Source organism: Physella acuta, unplaced genomic scaffold (assembly GCF_028476545.2).
Source record: "Physella acuta isolate Inbredline_101_S28 unplaced genomic scaffold, ASM2847654v3 ptg000353l, whole genome shotgun sequence".
Lineage (NCBI taxonomy): Eukaryota > Metazoa > Mollusca > Gastropoda > Physidae > Physella > Physella acuta.
The window spans coordinates 1,185,001-1,205,000 of record NW_026731872.1 but is presented as its reverse complement, the minus strand read 5'-3'; the positions used below and the strand labels follow the sequence as shown (position 1 = coordinate 1,205,000).

The 20,000-nt window shown below is 38.9% G+C and overlaps 1 protein-coding gene across 12 annotated transcripts in view; it reads right to left on the bottom strand.

Moving 5' to 3' along the window:
- Window positions 1–1,926: 1,926 nt before the first annotated feature.
- LOC131941214 (uncharacterized) overlaps window positions 1,927–20,000 on the bottom strand; it is a 37,094-nt gene continuing 19,020 nt past the window's right edge. For all 12 annotated transcript variants that reach the window (XM_059300278.1, XM_059300279.1, XM_059300287.1 and 9 more), the window contains 10 exons: window positions 19,032–19,103; window positions 13,135–13,386; window positions 8,084–8,248; window positions 7,303–7,450; window positions 5,967–6,138; window positions 4,649–4,803; window positions 4,050–4,243; window positions 3,748–3,829; window positions 3,460–3,569; window positions 1,927–3,283 (listed from right to left, as the gene is read on the bottom strand). In XM_059300278.1, coding sequence (XP_059156261.1) covers window positions 3,263–3,283; window positions 3,460–3,569; window positions 3,748–3,829; window positions 4,050–4,243; window positions 4,649–4,803; window positions 5,967–6,138; window positions 7,303–7,450; window positions 8,084–8,248; window positions 13,135–13,386; window positions 19,032–19,103 — 1,371 coding nt within the window. In that variant the 3' untranslated portion in view covers window positions 1,927–3,262. The remainder of the gene's footprint in view (window positions 3,284–3,459; window positions 3,570–3,747; window positions 3,830–4,049; window positions 4,244–4,648; window positions 4,804–5,966; window positions 6,139–7,302; window positions 7,451–8,083; window positions 8,249–13,134; window positions 13,387–19,031; window positions 19,104–20,000) is intronic.

Genomic DNA, 20,000 nt, shown 5'->3' with positions numbered 1-20,000 from the left:
ATGTCTGGCCATCCAGTGACTCTATCATGTCTGGCCATCCAGTGACTCTATCATGTCTGGCCATCCAGTGACTATCATGTCTGGCCATCCAGTGACTCTATCATGTACTGTAAGTCTGGCCATCCAGTGACTCTATCATGTCTGGCCATCCAGGGACTCTATCATGTACTGTAAGTCTGGCCATCCAGTGACTCTATCATGTCTGGCCATCCAGTGACTCTATCATGTCTGGCCCATCCAGTGACTCTATCATGTCTGGCCATCCAGTGACTCTATCATGTCTGGCCATCCAGTGACTCTATCATGTACTGTAAGTCTGGCCATCCAGTGACTCTATCATGTCTGGCCATCCAGTGACTCTATCATGTCTGGCCATCCAGTGACTCTATCATGTACTGTAAGTCTGGCCATCCAGTGACTCTATCATGTCTGGCCATCCAGTGACTCTATCATGTCTGGCCATCCAGTGACTCTATCATGTACTGTAAGTCTCGACATTTTTGGACATCTCGAGGCCGGTGACCAGAAAGATGCGCAACGGAAAAAAAAGCGCAAAACAAAAAGCGCAACGGAAAAAAAGCGCAAAACAAAAAGCGCAACGGAAAAAAGCGCACACAGAGAAAAGCGCAAACAGAAAAAAGCTCTTTTTTCTGCTTGCGCTTTTTCCCGTTGCGCATCTTTCTGGGAACCCTCGAGACCAGCAGTAGGAAACAAGTATCGGTCATCCATAAATGACGTCACGCTTTTTTGACCACTCTCTCCCAACCGTTACAAGAAGTCAGACCCCACTCCAGAATGACGTCACGCATCAGACCCCCCCTCCCTTAAAAATTGCAGTTTTATTTGTTACATACTAGGCTTCGTCACCAGACAGTACGGTGACCAACCAAATAAAAAATTGAGGAAGTTTTGTAATTGTGCAAACATTGAAATATTCACAAATCTTGACGTTTTACACCTCTCTGAGTTGGTAAAACTTAAATTCGCAGTGCTACGTAGACGAAATTTCATATACAAGCCTCTATCAAATTAGGGGTCGTCCATAAATGACGTCACACTCGTAGGGTGGGAGGGAGAGGTTAATAATTTTGTGACGGTGTGTGATGAGGGGAGGGTGGGGGGGGGGGGGGTTCAGATGGTGTGACGTCACACTTTTGCATTATAAAAAAGCAGTGTTAGAAAACGAGTTTTTGCCGTTATTTGGCGTTTTAGAAAACTGTTTTAATAAATTATAATAGAAATCGATTAAAATACTCTGTTGACAGAGTTCAGACAAATATCGATGTTTTAAGAAGAATTTAACTGCAATTTTGAGGGAGGGGGGATTTGTATGCTGAGGTGTGACGTCATTTTAGGGGGGGGTCTAGCTTTTTGTGACGATGTGCGATGTAGGGGTACTGTTTGAGTGAAACGAAATTTCACTTAGATCTATATGAAGATCTAATTCGCTGTTTTTTGAACTTCACTTAGATCTATATGAAGATCTAATTCGCTGTTTTTTGAGTGGCCGGGAGTAGTACTTTACCATATTTCCGATTTCTCAAAAACGCTTATAAATTTTTTTTTCACTTTCTTCTTCTTCTTCGTTCTTAATTTTTAGTGTTGGAGGGGATCGAGCCTTATCTGCCCGAGGGTTCGAACTCGAGACTTTTCGATTAAGCAACCATGAGCTTTACTCCATGAAGAAGAGGACAAAACTTCATCTATAGCCTACTCTGTACATGAGAAATTGAAAGACAGGTGGGTGGATTTAAAAAAAAAATGTTTGAAATTGAATTTGAGCAGTTGATTAGCAGTTTTACAAAGCCTAAACTGCAATTTAAAAAAAAAATGGGATCTATTCCACCAAGCTCACTGAATATTTCATAGAGGAACTTTCATCAACTGGTTGAAAATGTTAACAGATTAAAAAACTAGGTTTAGATTGAATGACATCTCTTTCTTTATTATAGTATAGATATTTCATGTGTCATACAATCATGTCATGTAGGAATGTCATATGTCAAATAAAGCATATAAATATCCAAATTAAATCATCTGACATGGGAGCTCAGCAATTATTAGAGAGGGGTGGGGTGGGACGTGGATCAAGAAATAAAAACATTTCCACGGGGTGGGGTGGGACGTGGATCAAGAAATAAAAACATTTCCACGGGGTGGGGTGGGCAGCCCCAGGGGTGGGGTGGGCAGCCCCAGCCATTGGGTTTGAGACAAAGACCAACATCTTTATAACTAAGCAGCGTCCTCTACTATCAATACAAAAAAGGCTATAAAACTGGTTACTGGCTTGTCTAGTAGCATTGATTCTTTTATTTCAACTAAAATACTTCCATTAAATAAAAAGATTATATATACTAAAGCAATTTTCTTATATAAAATATTCCACGAAACAGCCCCCTCTTACTTATCAGACCTCTTTTCTTTTAACATTAAATTAAATCGTCGTCTTAAATTACCGTTTCCATATACAACTTTTTTCCAAAAACATAGCTTCGCCTACTCTGGTTCTAATTTGTGGAACAATCTTCCTAATAAAATAAAACTATCTAGCTATGAAAATATATTCAAATCTAAACTAAAACAACAATTATTTAGTGACCTCGCTAACTGACTCATTGAAACATTTCTCATTCATCTATTGTATTCTTATTATATCTCATCTTGTTTTATAACTATGTAATTTTATTTCTTTATTCCACATTTTTAGTGCTATGTTACTGCTATTACTATGCTATTGTTTTTTTTTGTTTTTTTGAAATGCTGTTATTAAATTGTTGTTTTTATTTGTTTATTTTAAAACGGCCAATTTGAAAAAGGGCCTCCTTGCCTACAATTGTTACCGTAATTGAATAAATAAATAAATGAATAAATAACACAAAAACCACACATAGACACAGGCCACCATCCACACACACAAATCACACATAGAAATAAGCACAATTGTAAACACACACAAATCACACATAGAAATAAGCACAATTGTAAACAAACACAAATCACACATAGAAATAAGCACAATTGTAAACAAACACAAATCACACATAGAAATAAGCACAATTGAAAACAAAATGTTGCAAGCATTGTAACAAGACTTGAACAACTAAAAATCTAACTGGATTTTCTGCACTGATTTTCTTTAGATACTCTGCTATCATTATTTTTCCAGAGAATGTGATCCTAATTTTTAATAAATCATTCAATGGACTAAAAGTTTGCCAGCATGTAGAAGCCTGAGTGTAGAAATGTCATTTGTCCTCCCTCTTCACAGATTGACTATGGGCAGCTGTTGATTTAAGCAGCCATTTAAATACAGATAAAGTACAAGATTCAATTCATGATACAAGAATTTTTTTAAAACTGACGCCAAAAATTTTATGGAGCCAAAATTTTAAAGTTAAGTTTGAAAACAAACTTTTAAAACTGACTTTTGAAACTAAATGACCAAGACAAAAAACTGACCTCTTTGCATTTGTCCGCAGGTTCAAAGCCCAGAACTTTCCCAAAAAAGTAGAACTCTCCATCCAATGAAGTTTGGATATTTTCAGCTTTACGGAAGCCATGCTGTTCACCTTGATAGTAGGAAAAAAAAACTTCAAAATATTCCATTCTACATTACAAAAATATGTTCATTCTAACTTAGACATTACCTGCAAACAACAACTTAGACATTACCTGCACACAACAACTTAGACATTACCTGCAAACAACAACTTAGACATTACCTGCACACAACAACTGAGACATTACCTGCAAACAAGACGTACATGGCAGGAAGTCCTTTAGACCTGACAGCATCATAAAACATCTGAGCCTGGTTTGGTGGCACCACCTGGGGGGGGGGGGGGGGGGGGAATGAGACAATTTTTCACTTTTTATATGTGAAGAAAATGCCAGAAGAAAAAATGTGGCTATGAATGTAAATTGAAATAGAAATTATGGGAGTCAACTTCCTATATGGCACATAACAGGTTGACACGTAATACACAATTGAGCTGGGGGAACTAGCGTCCAGCATTACAAAGAAGAAATGTGAAGAAAAACAAACTGACTTTGTCCTCGTCCCCCTGGAAAAAGCCAACAGCTGTGTTGAGCTGATCGATGTGGTGGATGGGGGATCTCGCCTTCAAGATTTGTTTGCCCTCCTCACTTAAGGGGGCAATCAACGTTTCCAGGTAACGACTTTCAAATTTGTGAGTGTCCTTCATTAAAGCCTCAAGGTCACTGATACCAAAGTGACTGACACCTGCAAATATCAAACTAGGTCACAGCCATCAAACTAGGTCACAGAAATCAAACTGGGGCACATGCATCAAACTGGGTCACATCCATCAAACTGGGTCACATCCATCAAACTAGGTCACACTCATCAAACTGGGTCACATACATCAAACTGGGTCACACACATCAAACTAGGTCACACTCATCAAACTGGGTCACATGCATCAAACTGGGTCACATCCATCAAACTAGGTCACACACATCAAAGTGGGTCACTTCCATCAAACTGGGTCACAGCCATCAAACTAGATCACATGCAAACTAGGTCACATGTATCAAACTGGGTCATTGGGATAAAACTAGGTCACATGAATCAAACTAGTTCACAAGCATCAAACTAGGTCACAGCCATCAAACAGCTGACACCTACCAACATTGAATGTGTTTGTGAAAGTGAGACAGGCTAGAGTTGTGTAGCCGCCAGCTGAGCGCCCATCAATACAAATCCTTTTGGGGTCAACCTTGCCCTCCGCTATCAGGTACTCCACACCTGTACGACAGTCATCAATGTCCAGGACACCCCATCTGTGGAGAGGGAAACATGGCTCAACCATGGCTCAACCCATCTGTGGAGAGGGAAACATGGCTCAACCATGGCTCAACCCATCTGTGGAGAGGAAAACATGGCTCAACCATGGCTCAACCATGGCTCAACCCATCTGTGGAGAGGGAAACATGGCTCAACCATGGCTCAACCCATCTGTGGAGAGGAAAACATGGCTCAACCATGGGCCAACCATGGGCCAACCCATCTGTGGAGAGGGAAACATGGCTCAACCATGGGCCAACCCATCTGTGGACAGGAAAACATGGCTCAACCATGGCTCAACCCATCTGTGGAGAGGAAAACATGGCTCAACCATGGCTCAACCCATCTGTGGAGAGGAAAACATGGCTCAACCATGGCTCAACCATGGCTCAACCCATCTGTGGACAGGAAATGATTGAATGTGTGTGTGTGAAGCTGAGAATAAAATCAACTGACTGTCCTCTGAATGTGTGTGTGTGAAGCTGAGAATAAAATCAACTGACTGTCCTCTGAATGTGTGTGTGAAGCTGAGAATAAAATCAACTGACTGTCCTCTGAATGTGTGTGTGTGAAGCTGAGAATAAAATCAACTGACTGTCCTCTGAATGTGTGTGTGTGAAGCTGAGAATAAAATCAACTGACTGTCCTCTGAATGTGTGTGTGTGAAGCTGAGAATAAAATCAACTGACTGTCCTCTGAATGTGTGTGTGTGAAGCTGAGAATAAAATCAACTGACTGTCCTCTGAATGTGTGTGTGTGAAGCTGAGAATAAAATCAACTGACTGTCCTCTGAATGTGTGTGTGTGAAGCTGAGAATAAAATCAACTGACTGTCCTCTGAATGTGTGTGTGTGAAGCTGAGAATAAAATCAACTGACTGTCCTCTGAATGTGTGTGTGTGAAGCTGAGAATAAAATCAACTGACTGTCCTCTGAATGTGTGTGTGTGAAGCTGAGAATAAAATCAACTGACTGTCCTCTGAATGTGTGTGTGTAAAGCTGAGAAAAAAATCAACTGACTGTCCTCTGAATGTGTGTGTGTGAAGCTGAGAATAAAATCAACTGACTGTCCTCTGAATGTGTGTGTGTGAAGCTGAGAATAAAATCAACTGACTGTCCTCTGAATGTGTGTGTGTGAAGCTGAGAATAAAATCAACTGACTGTCCTCTGAGCCTGTGCCGGTATTTCTTGCCGTAGCCAACACTCCCTCTGTAGTTGACACAGAGCACAGCAAAACCTCGGCTGGTGAAGTACTGCAGCTTAAGGTCAAGACCAGTGGAGAAGGCGCTGGTTGGGCCCCCGTGTGCACGCACCAGAAGTGGGGGAAGCTCGCCTGTCAAAAGTTTAACATATGGGGGAAGCTCGCCTGTCAAAAGTTTAACATATGGGGGGAGCTCGCCTGTCAAAAGTTTAACATATGGGGGAAGCTCGCCTGTCAAAAGTTTAACATATGGGGGGAGCTCGCCTGTCAAAAGTTTAACATATGGGGGAAGCTCGCCTGTCAAAAGTTTAACATATGGGGGGAGCTCGCCTGTCAAAAGTTTAACATATGGGGGAAGCTCGCCTGTCAAAAGTTTAACATATGGGGGGAGCTCGCCTGTCAAAAGTTTAACATATGGGGGAAGCTCGCCTGTCAAAAGTTTAACATATGGGGGGAGCTCGCCTGTCAAAAGTTTTACATATGGGGGGAGCTCACCTGTCAAAAGTTTAACATATGGGGGGAGCTCGCCTGTCAAAAGTTTAACATATGGGGGAAGCTCGCCTGTCAAAAGTTTAACATATGGGGGGCGTGATAATCTTGATTTGAAACTACCTGTGGGGGTGTGGTAATCTTGATTTAAACCAGGGGTCTCCAAACATCATCTTTTTGTCCAAGAAAAAATCATTTGTTGGTGATGATGAGGAACTTTGCGCAGAAAAATCAAAGACATGCCTTGAAGAAACTGGCCCCCGAACTGAAATTTGATTGTTAATGCGGCCCTCGGACTGAAAAGTTTGGAGACCCCTGATTTAAACCTACCTGTGGGGGCGTGGTAATCTTGATTTGAACCTACCTGTGGGGGCGTGGTAATCTTGATTTGAACCTACCTGTGGGGGGCGTGGTAATCTTGATTTGAACCTACCTGTGGGGGCGTGGTAATCTTGATTTGAACCTACCTGTGGGGGCGTGGTAATCTTGATTTGAACCTACCTGTGGGGGCGTGGTAATCTTGATTTGAACCTACCTGTGGGGGCGTGGTAATCTTGATTTGAACCTACCTGTGGGGGCGTGGTAATCTTGATTTGAACCTACCTGTGGGGGCGTGGTAATCTTGAATTGAACCTACCTGTGGGGGCGTGGTAATCTTGATTTGAACCTACCTGTGGGGACGTGGTAATCTTGATTTGAACCTACCTGTGGGGACGTGGTAATCTTGATTTGAACCTACCTGTGGGGGCGTGGTAATCTTGATTTGAACCTACCTGTGGGGGCGTGGTAATCTTGATTTGAACCTACCTGTGGGGGCGTGGTAATCTTGATTGACAGGTGGGTAATACAGGCCATAACAAATCTCATCATAAGTTGTTGGCCAGGCAATTTGTGAAGGGATGCTCAAGTAGCCTGGCTCTACTGATGTGGACATGGAGACTCGGAGTACTTCAACCTGACGGAGCACAAAATCTCATCAAAACCTTGTGTGTTAAGAGCGACCTTGAGGGTGTTGAGACTGACCTTGAGGGTGTTAAGACTGACCTTGAGGGTGTTGAGACTGACCTTGAGGGTGTTGAGACTAACATTGAGGGTGTTGAGACTGACCTTGAGGGTGTTGAGACTAACCTTGAGGGTGTTGAGACTAACCTTGAGGGTGTTGAGACTAACCTTGAGGGTGTTGAGACTAACCTTGAGGGTGTTGAGACTGACCTTGAGGGTGTTGATATTAACCTTGAGGGTGTTGAGACTAACCTTGAGGGTGTTGAGACTGACCTTGAGGGTGTTGATATTAACCTTGAGGGTGTTGAGACTAACCTTGAGGGTGTTGAGACTAACCTTGAGGGTGTTGAGACTGACCTTGAGGGTGTTGATATTAACCTTGAGTGTGTTGGGACTAACCTTGAGGGTGTTGAGACTGACCTTGAGGGTGTTGATATTAACCTTGAGGGTGTTGAGACTAACCTTGTGTGTTGAGACTGACCTTGAGGGTGTTGAGACTAACATTGATGGTGTTGAGACTAACCTTGAGGGTGTTGAGACTAACATTGATGGTGTTGAGACTGACCTTGAGGGTGTTGAGACTGACCTTGAGGGTGTCTACATGAACCTTGATGAGCTGTGGAAAGTTGGAGCTGCTGTGAGCAATGCAGTACACAGCCCCCGCTACAGGCCAGGACAATTGCTCATGTACAGCGTAGCCAGTCTCTAGTTTCTTGTAGCTTTTTTCCTTCATGTCTACAATCCCAAACTCCTGAACAAGAACAAATGTACAACTCATGCTTGGACTAACATTGAGATCTATTAAATCTAATACTGCCCCCCTAGAACATGTGACTACCATACTGAACCCCCCTAAAAGATGTGACTGACCCCCCTAAAAGATGTGACTGACCCCCCTAAAAGATGTGACTGACCCCCCTAAAAGATGTGACTGACCCCTCTAAAAGATGTGACTGACCCCCCTAAAAGATGTGATTGACCCCCCCTAAAAGATGTGACTGACCCCCCTAAAAGATGTGACTGACCCCCCCTAAAAGATGTGACTGACCCCCTAAAAGATGTGACTGACCCCCTAAAAGATGTGACTGACCCCCCTAAAAGATGTGACTGACCCCCCTAAAAGATGTGACTGACCCCCCTAAAAGATGTGACTGACCCCCCTAAAAGATGTGACTGACCCCCCTAAAAGATGTGACTGACCCCTCTAAAAGATGTGACTGACCCCCCTAAAAGATGTGACTGACCCCCCCTAAAAGATGTGACTGACCCCCCTAAAAGATGTGACTGACCCCCCTAAAAGATGTGACTGACCCTCCTAAAGATGTGACTGACCCCCCCCCTAAAAGATATGACTGACCCCCCTAAAAGATGTGACTGACCCCCCTAAAAGATGTGACTGACCCCTCTAAAAGATGTGACTGACCCCCCTAAAAGATGTGACTGACCCCCCCTAAAAGATGTGACTGACCCCCCTAAAAGATGTGACTGACCCCCCTAAAAGATGTGACTGACCCCCCTAAAAGATGTGACTGACCCCCCTAAAAGATGTGACTGACCCTCCTAAAGATGTGACTGACCCCCCCTAAAAGATATGACTGACCCCCCTAAAAGATGTGACTGACCCCCCTAAAAGATGTGACTGACCCCCCTAAAAGATGTGACTGACCCCCCTAAAAGATGTGACTGACCCCCCTAAAAGATGTGACTGACCCCCCTAAAAGATGTGACTGACCCTCCTAAAGATGTGACTGACCCCCCCCTAAAAGATATGACTGACCCCCCTAAAAGATGTGACTGACCCCCCTAAAAGATGTGACTGACCCCCCTAAAAGATGTGACTGACCCCCCTAAAAGATGTGACTGACCCCCCTAAAAGATGTGACTGACCCCCCTAAAAGATGTGACTGACCCCCCTAAAAGATGTGACTGACCCCCCTAAAAGATGTGACTGACCCCCCCTAAAAGATGTGACTGACCCCCCTAAAAGATGTGACTGACCCCCCCTAAAAGATGTGACTGACCCCCTAAAAGATGTGACTGACCCCCTAAAAGATGTGACTGACCCCCCTAAAAGATGTGACTGACCCCCCTAAAAGATGTGACTGACCCCCCTAAAAGATGTGACTGACCCCCCTAAAAGATGTGACTGACCCCCCTAAAAGATGTGACTGACCCCTCTAAAAGATGTGACTGACCCCCCTAAAAGATGTGACTGACCCCCCCTAAAAGATGTGACTGACCCCCCTAAAAGATGTGACTGACCCCCCTAAAAGATGTGACTGACCCTCCTAAAGATGTGACTGACCCCCCCTAAAAGATATGACTGACCCCCCTAAAAGATGTGACTGACCCCCCTAAAAGATGTGACTGACCCCTCTAAAAGATGTGACTGACCCCCCTAAAAGATGTGACTGACCCCCCTAAAAGATGTGACTGACCCTCCTAAAGATGTGACTGACCCCCCCTAAAAGATATGACTGACCCCCCTAAAAGATGTGACTGACCCCCCTAAAAGATGTGACTGACCCCCCTAAAAGATGTGACTGACCCCCCTAAAAGATGTGACTGACCCCCCTAAAAGATGTGACTGACCCCCCTAAAAGATGTGACTGACCCCCCTAAAAGATGTGACTGACCCCCCTAAAAGATGTGACTGACCCCCCCTAAAAGATGTGACTGACCCCCCTAAAAGATGTGACTGACCCCCCCTAAAAGAAGTGACTGACCCCCTAAAAGATGTGACTACCCCCTAAAAGATGTGACTGACCCCCCTAAAAGATGTGACTGACCCCTCTAAAAGATGTGACTGACCCCCCTAAAAGATGTGACTGACCCCCCTAAAAGATGTGACTGACCCCCCTAAAAGATGTGACTGACCCCCCTAAAAGATGTGACTGACCCCCCTAAAAGATGTGACTGACCCCCCTAAAAGATGTGACTGACCCTCCTAAAGATGTGACTGACCCCCCCTAAAAGATATGACTGACCCCCCTAAAAGATATGACTGACCCCCCTAAAAGATGTGACTGACCCCCCTAAAAGATTTGACTGACCCCCCTAAAAGATGTGACTGACCCCCCTAAAAGATGTGACTGACCCCCCTAAAAGATGTGACTGACCCCCCTAAAAGATGTGACTGACCCCCCTAAAAGATGTGACTGACCCCTCTAAAAGATGTGACTGACCCCCTAAAAGATGTGACTGACCCCCCTAAAAGATGTGACTGACCCCTCTAAAAGATGTGACTGACCCCTCTAAAAGATGTGACTGACCCCCCTAAAAGATGTGACTGACCCCTCTAAAAGATGTGACTGACCCCCCTAAAAGATGTGACTGACCCCTCTAAAAGATGTGACTGACCCCCCTAAAAGATGTGACTGACCCCCCCTAAAAGATGTGACTGACCCCCCTAAAAGATGTGACTGACCCCCCTAAAAGATGTGACTGACCCTCCTAAAGATGTGACTGACCCCCCCTAAAAGATATGACTGACCCCCCTAAAAGATGTGACTGACCCCCCTAAAAGATGTGACTGACCCCTCTAAAAGATGTGACTGACCCCCCTAAAAGATGTGACTGACCCCCCCTAAAAGATGTGACTGACCCCCCTAAAAGATGTGACTGACCCCCCTAAAAGATGTGACTGACCCCCCTAAAAGATGTGACTGACCCCCCTAAAAGATGTGACTGACCCTCCTAAAGATGTGACTGACCCCCCCTAAAAGATATGACTGACCCCCCTAAAAGATGTGACTGACCCCCCCTAAAAGATGTGACTGACCCCCCTAAAAGATGTGACTGACCCCCCTAAAAGATGTGACTGACCCCCCTAAACGATGTGACTGACCCCCCTAAAAGATGTGACTGACCCCCCTAAAAGATGTGACTGACCCCCCTAAAAGATGTGACTGACCCCCCCTAAAAGATGTGACTGACCCCCCTAAAAGATGTGACTGACCCCCCCTAAAAGATGTGACTGACCCCCTAAAAGATGTGACTGACCCCCTAAAAGATGTGACTGACCCCCCTAAAAGATGTGACTGACCCCCCTAAAAGATGTGACTGACCCCCCTAAAAGATGTGACTGACCCCCCTAAAAGATGTGACTGACCCCCCTAAAAGATGTGACTGACCCCTCTAAAAGATGTGACTGACCCCCCTAAAAGATGTGACTGACCCCCCCTAAAAGATGTGACTGACCCCCCCCCCTAAAAGATGTGACTGACCCCCCCTAAAAGATGTGACTGACCCCCCTAAAAGATGTGACTGACCCCCCTAAAAGATGTGACTGACCCCCCTAAAAGATGTGACTGACCCCCCTAAAAGATGTGACTGACCCTCCTAAAGATGTGACTGACCCCCCCTAAAAGATATGACTGACCCCCCTAAAAGATGTGACTGACCCCCCTAAAAGATGTGACTGACCCCCCTAAAAGATGTGACTGACCCCCCTAAAAGATGTGACTGACCCCCCTAAAAGATGTGACTGACCCCCCTAAAAGATGTGACTGACCCCCCTAAAAGATGTGACTGACCCCCCTAAAAGATGTGACTGACCCCCCCTAAAAGATATGACTGACCCCCCTAAAAGATGTGACTGACCCCCCTAAAAGATGTGACTGACCCCCTAAAAGATGTGACTGACCCCCCTAAAAGATGTGACTGACCCCCCTAAAAGATGTGACTGACCCCCCTAAAAGATGTGACTGACCCCCCTAAAAGATGTGACTGACCCCCCTAAAAGATGTGACTGACCCCCCTAAAAGATGTGACTGACCCCTCTAAAAGATGTGACTGACCCCTCTAAAAGATGTGACTGACCCCCCTAAAAGATGTGACTGACCCCTCTAAAAGATGTGACTGACCCCTCTAAAAGATGTGACTGACCCCCCTAAAAGATGTGACTGACCCCCCTAAAAGATGTGACTGACCCTCCTAAAGATGTGACTGACCCCCCCTAAAAGATATGACTGACCCCCCTAAAAGATGTGACTGACCCCCCTAAAAGATGTGACTGACCCCCCTAAAAGATGTGACTGACCCCCCTAAAAGATGTGACTGACCCCCCTAAAAGATGTGACTGACCCCCCTAAAAGATGTGACTGACCCCCCTAAAAGATGTGACTGACCCCCCTAAAAGATGTGACTGACCCCTCTAAAAGATGTGACTGACCCCCTAAAAGATGTGACTGACCCCCCTAAAAGATGTGACTGACCCCTCTAAAAGATGTGACTGACCCCTCTAAAAGATGTGACTGACCCCCCTAAAAGATGTGACTGACCCCTCTAAAAGATGTGACTGACCCCCTAAAAGATGTGACTGACCCCCCTAAAAGATGTGACTGACCCCTCTAAAAGATGTGACTGACCCCTCTAAAAGATGTGACTGACCCCCCTAAAAGATGTGACTGACCCCTCTAAAAGATGTGACTGACCCCTCTAAAAGATGTGACTGACCCCCCTAAAAGATATGACTGACCCCCCCCCCTAAAAGATGTGACTGACCCCCCTAAAAGATGTGACTGACCCCCCTAAAAGATGTGACTGACCCCCCTAAAAGATGTGACTGACCCCCCTAAAAGATGTGACTGACCCCCCTAAAAGATGTGACTGACCCCTCTAAAAGATGTGACTGACCCCTCTAAAAGATGTGACAATCCTACTGCCCCCATTAGGCTCCAGGGCATATGACTGTTTCCCCAACTGCCACTGTGGCCCGCCTATCTCAGCATTGGTTTCATGCAGGTTCACATGACCTTGACCTGGAGTGAGCACGTACAGGTTCCACCAGTCGCTGTGGTCACCAATATACAGGAGCTGGTTCTCTGGTGTCCAGGAGGGCTGCATGACACTCAGGTCTTGACCAGAACCATCTTGGCCACCCACCACCTACAGGCACACAACATTGCTTTTTATTCCCTGCCATCTTTCATATCATTTACTTCATTACTTATATCTTTCATATCATTTACTTCATTACTTATATCTTTCATATCATTTACTTCATTACTTATATCTTTTATTCCCTGCCATCTTTCATATCATTTACTTCATTACTTAATCTTTTATTCCCTGCCAACTTTCATATCATTTACTTCATTACTTACATCTTTTATTCACTGCCATCTTTCATATCATTTACTTCATTACTTATATCTTTTATTCACTGCCATCTTTCATATCATTTACTTCATTACTTATATCTTTTATTCACTGCCATCTTTCATATCATTTACTTCATTACTTAATCTTTTATTCCCTGCCATCTTTCATATCATTTACTTCATTACTTATATCTTTTATTCCCTGCCATCTTTCATATCATTTACTTCATTACTTATATCTTTCATATCATTTACTTCATTACTTATATCTTTTATTCACTGCCATCTTTCATATCATTTACTTCATTACTTATATCTTTTATTCACTGCCATCTTTCATATCATTTACTTCATTACTTAATCTTTTATTCCCTGCCATCTTTCATATCATTTACTTCATTACTTATATCTTTTATTCCCTGCCATCTTTCATATCATTTACTTCATTACTTATATCTTTTATATCATTTACTTCATTACTTATATCTTTTATTCACTGCCATCTTTCATATCATTTACTACATTACTTAATCTTTTATTCCCTGCCATCTTTCATATCATTTACTTCATTACTTATATCTTTTATTCCCTGCCATCTTTCATATCATTTACTTCATTACTTATATCTTTTATTCCCTGCCATCTTTCATATCATTTACGTCATTACTTATATCTTTCATATCATTTACTTCATTACTTATATCTTTTATTCACTGCCATCTTTCATATCATTTACTTCATTACTTAATCTTTTATTCCCTGCCATCTTTCATATCATTTACTTCATTACTTATATCTTTTATTCACTGCCATCTTTCATATCATTTACTTCATTACTTAATCTTTTATTCCCTGCCATCTTTCATATAATTTACTTCATTACTTATATCTTTATTCACAGCCATCTTTCATATCATTTACTTCATTACTTATATCTTTTATTCACTGCCATCTTTCATATCATTTACTTCATTACTTATATCTTTTATTCACTGCCATCTTTCATATCATTTACTTCATTACTTAATCTTTTATTCCCTGCCATCTTTCATATCATTTACTTCATTACTTATATCTTTTATTCACTGCCATCTTTCATATCATTTACTTCATTACTTATATCTTTTATTCACTGCCATCTTTCATATCATTTACTTCATTACTTATATCTTTTATTCACTGCCATCTTTCATATCATTTACTTCATTACTTATATCTTTTATTCACTGCCATCTTTCATATCATTTACTTCATTACTTATATCTTTTATTCACTGCCATCTTTCATATCATTTACTTCATTACTTATATCTTTTATTCCCTGCCATCTTTCATATCATTTACTTCATTACTTATATCTTTTATTCCCTGCCATCTTTCATATCATTTACTTCATTACTTATATCTTTTATTCCCTGCCATCTTTCATATCATTTACTTCATTACTTATATCTTTCATATCATTTACTTCATTACTTATATCTTTTATTCCCTGCCATCTTTCATGTCATTTACTTCATTACTTATATCTTTTATTCCCTGCCATCTTTCATATCATTTACTTCATTACTTAATCTTTTATTCCCTGCCAACTTTCATATCATTTACTTCATTACTTATATCTTTTATTCACTGCCATCTTTCATATCATTTACTTCATTACTTACATCTTTTATTCACTGCCATCTTTCATATCATTTACTTCATTACTTAATCTTTTATTCCCTGCCAACTTTCATATCATTTACTTCATTACTTATATCTTTTATTCACTGCCATCTTTCATATCATTTACTTCATTACTTATATCTTTTATTCCCTGCCATCTTTCATATCATTTACTTCATTACTTATATCTTTTATTCCCTGCCATCTTTCATATCATTTACTTCATTACTTATATCTTTTATTCACTGCCATCTTTCATATCATTTACTTCATTACTTATATCTTTTATTCCCTGCCATCTTTCATATCATTTACTTCATTACTTATATCTTTTATTCACTGCCATCTTTCATATCATTTACTTCATTACTTATATCTTTTATTCACTGCCATCTTTCATATCATTTACTTCATTACTTAATCTTTTATTCCCTGCCAACTTTCATATCATTTACTTCATTACTTATATCTTTTATTCACTGCCATCTTTCATATCATTTACTTCATTACTTATATCTTTTATTCACTGCCATCTTTCATATCATTTACTTCATTACTTATATCTTTTATTCACTGCCATCTTTCATATCATTTACTTCATTACTTAATCTTTTATTCCCTGCCAACTTTCTTATAATTTACTTCATTACTTATATCTTTTATTCCCTGCCATCTTTCATATCATTTACTTCATTACTTATATCTTTTATTCACTGCCATCTTTCATATCATTTACTTCATTACTTATATCTTTTATTCACTGCCATCTTTCATATCATTTACTTCATTACTTATATCTTTTATTCCCTGCCATCTTTCATATCATTTACTTCATTACTTATATCTTTTATTCACTGCCATCTTTCATATAATTTACTTCATTACTTATATCTTTTATTCACTGCCATCTTTCATATCATTTACTTCATTACTTAATCTTTTATTCCCTGCCAACTTTCATATCATTTACTTCATTACTTATATCTTTTATTCACTGCCATCTTTCATATCATTTACTTCATTACTTATATCTTTTATTCACTGCCATCTTTCATATCATTTACTTCATTACTTATATCTTTTATTCACTGCCATCTTTCATATCATTTACTTCATTACTTAATCTTTTATTCCCTGCCAACTTTCTTATCATTTACTTCATTACTTATATCTTTTATTCCCTGCCATCTTTCATATCATTTACTTCATTACTTAATCTTTTATTCCCTGCCAACTTTCATATCATTTACTTCATTACTTATATCTTTTATTCACTGCCATCTTTCATATCATTTACTTCATTACTTATATCTTTTATTCCCTGCCATCTTTCATATCATTTACTTCATTACTTATATCTTTTATTCACTGCCATCTTTCATATCATTTACTTCATTACTTATATCTTTTATTCACTGCCATCTTTCATATCATTTACTTCATTACTTATATCTTTTATTCACTGCCATCTTTCATATCATTTACTTCATTACTTAATCTTTTATTCCCTGCCATCTTTCATATCATTTACTTCATTACTTATATCTTTTATTCACTGCCATCTTTCATATCATTTACTTCATTACTTAATCTTTTATTCACTGCCATCTTTCATATTATTTACTTCATTACTTATATCTTTTATTCCCTGCCATCTTTCATATCATTTACTTCATTACTTAATCTTTTATTCACTGCCATCTTTCATATCATTTACTTCATTACTTAATCTTTCATATCATTTACTTCATTACTTATATCTTTTATTCACTGCCATCTTTCATATCATTTACTTCATTACTTATATCTTTTATTCACTGCCATCTTTCATATCATTTACTTCATTACTTATATCTTTTATTCACTGCCAACTTTCATATCATTTACTTCATTACTTATATCTTTTATTCACTGCCATCTTTCATATCATTTACTTCATTACTTATATCTTTTATTCACTGCCATCTTTCATATCATTTACTTCATTACTTAATCTTTTATTCCCTGCCAACTTTCATATCATTTACTTCATTACTTAATCTTTTATTCACTGCCATCTTTCATATCATTTACTTCATTACTTATATCTTTTATTCCCTGCCATCTTTCATATCATTTACTTCATTACTTATATCTTTTATTCACTGCCATCTTTCATATCATTTACTTCATTACTTATATCTTTTATTCACTGCCATCTTTCATATCATTTACTTCATTACTTATATCTTTTATTCACTGCCATCTTTCATATCATTTACTTCATTACTTATATCTTTTATTCACTGCCATCTTTCATATCATTTTCTTCATTACTTAATCTTTTATTCACTGCCATCTTTCATATTATTTACTTCATTACTTATATCTTTTATTCCCTGCCATCTTTCATATCATTTACTTCATTACTTAATCTTTTATTCACTGCCATCTTTCATATCATTTACTTCATTACTTAATCTTTCATATCATTTACTTCATTACTTATATCTTTTATTCCCTGCCATCTTTCATATCATTTACTTCATTACTTATATCTTTTATTCCCTGCCATCTTTCATATCATTTACTTCATTACTTATATCTTTTATTCCCTGCCATCTTTCATATCATTTACTTCATTACTTAATCTTTTATTCCCTGCCATCTTTCATATCATTTACTTCATTACTTATATCTTTTATTCACTGCCATCTTTCATATCATTTACTTCATTACTTATATCTTTTATTCCCTGCCATCTTTCATATCATTTACTTCATTACTTATATCTTTTATTCACTGCCATCTTTCATATCATTTACTTCATTACTTACATCTTTTATTCACTGCCATCTTTCATATCATTTACTTCATTACTTATATCTTTTATTCACTGCCATCTTTCATATCATTTACTTCATTACTTATATCTTTTATTCACTGCCATCTTTCATATCATTTACTTCATTACTTATATCTTTTATTCACTGCCATCTTTCATATCATTTACTTCATTACTTATTCTTTTATTCACTGCCATCTTTCATATCATTTACTTCATTACTTATATCTTTTATTCCCTGCCATCTTTCATATCATTTACTTCATTACTTAATCTTTTATTCACTGCCATCTTTCATATCATTTACTTCATTACTTATATCTTTTATTCCCTGCCATCTTTCATATCATTTACTTCATTACTTAATCTTTTATTCACTGCCATCTTTCATATAATTTACTTCATTACTTATATCTTTTATTCACTGCCATCTTTCATATCATTTACTTCATTACTTATTCTTTTATTCACTGCCATCTTTCATATCATTTACTTCATTACTTATATCTTTTATTCCCTGCCATCTTTCATATCATTTACTTCATTACTTAATCTTTTATTCACTGCCATCTTTCATATCATTTACTTCATTACTTATATCTTTTATTCCCTGCCATCTTTCATATCATTTACTTCATTACTTAATCTTTTATTCCCTGCCATCTTTCATATAATTTACTTCATTACTTAATCTTTTATTCACTTTACTTTTTTTTTTACTTTCATCTTTGATATCCTTTGAGTGACTAATTTCCTTTAAATGAATGACTTATTTTACTTAAAATTCCTAGAATGACTTATTATACAAGAATTCCCTAGAATGACTGATTTGACTTAAATTTCCTAGAATGACTTAAAAGTCCCTAGGATGACTGATTTGACTTAAATTTCCTAGAATGACTTAAAAGTCCCTAGAATGACTGATTTGACTTAACCCACCTTATGAGCGTCTTGAATAGCATCTCCGTCCTGGCTCAGGTTAGCCACCCAGATCTCAGTACTATCCCACGGCTGTTGATCAAACAGTTGACCCACATTTCATTCATTATTTCACTCATTTACAAACTCTATTCTTTTATTCATTTACTTTTTGCATTCAATTACAGAAACTCTTTTTTAAACATTTTAATATTTTCACTTTTTATTCTATATTTTTTACTCATTACTTCTTTTAATTTTTACCATCATTAAATTCATACAAAACTTCTTCCATCTACATTTATTTTCATAATTGAAAAAAAAAATCTTTAACATCAATACATATCAAATGTTTGAAACTATGATCCAATCTCTTTCAAATTTAAAACAAAATATTTTAAATGGAAAATCAAACTACCAAAGAAAATAGAAAAATATAAGAAAAAAAATCAATTGGAATAAAGAGGGGAAATAAATGGTATAAGAAAAAACAAAAGGAATAAATGAAGAAAAAAAAACGAAAAGTAATAAAAACAGGAGGAAATACGAGGGAAAAAAGAACTAATGACCATGTTTGGACAAAAAAAAAAGAACTAATGACCATGTTTGGACAAAACAAAAAGAACTAATGACCATGTTTGGACAAAAAAAAAGAACTAATGACCATGTTTGGACAAAAAAAAAGAACTAATGACCATGTTTGGACAAAAAAAAGAACTAATGACCATGTTTGGACAAAAAAAAGAACTAATGACCATGTTTGGACAAAAAAAAAAGAACTAATGACCATGTTTGGACAAAAAAAAAAGAACTAATGACCATGTTTGGACAAAAAAAAAAGAACTAATGACCATGTTTGGACAAAAAAAAAAGAACTAATGACCATGTTTGGACAAAAAAAAAGAACTAATGACCATGTTTGGACAAAAAAAAAAGAACTAATGACCATGTTTGGACAAAAAAAAAAGAACTAATGACCATGTTTGGACA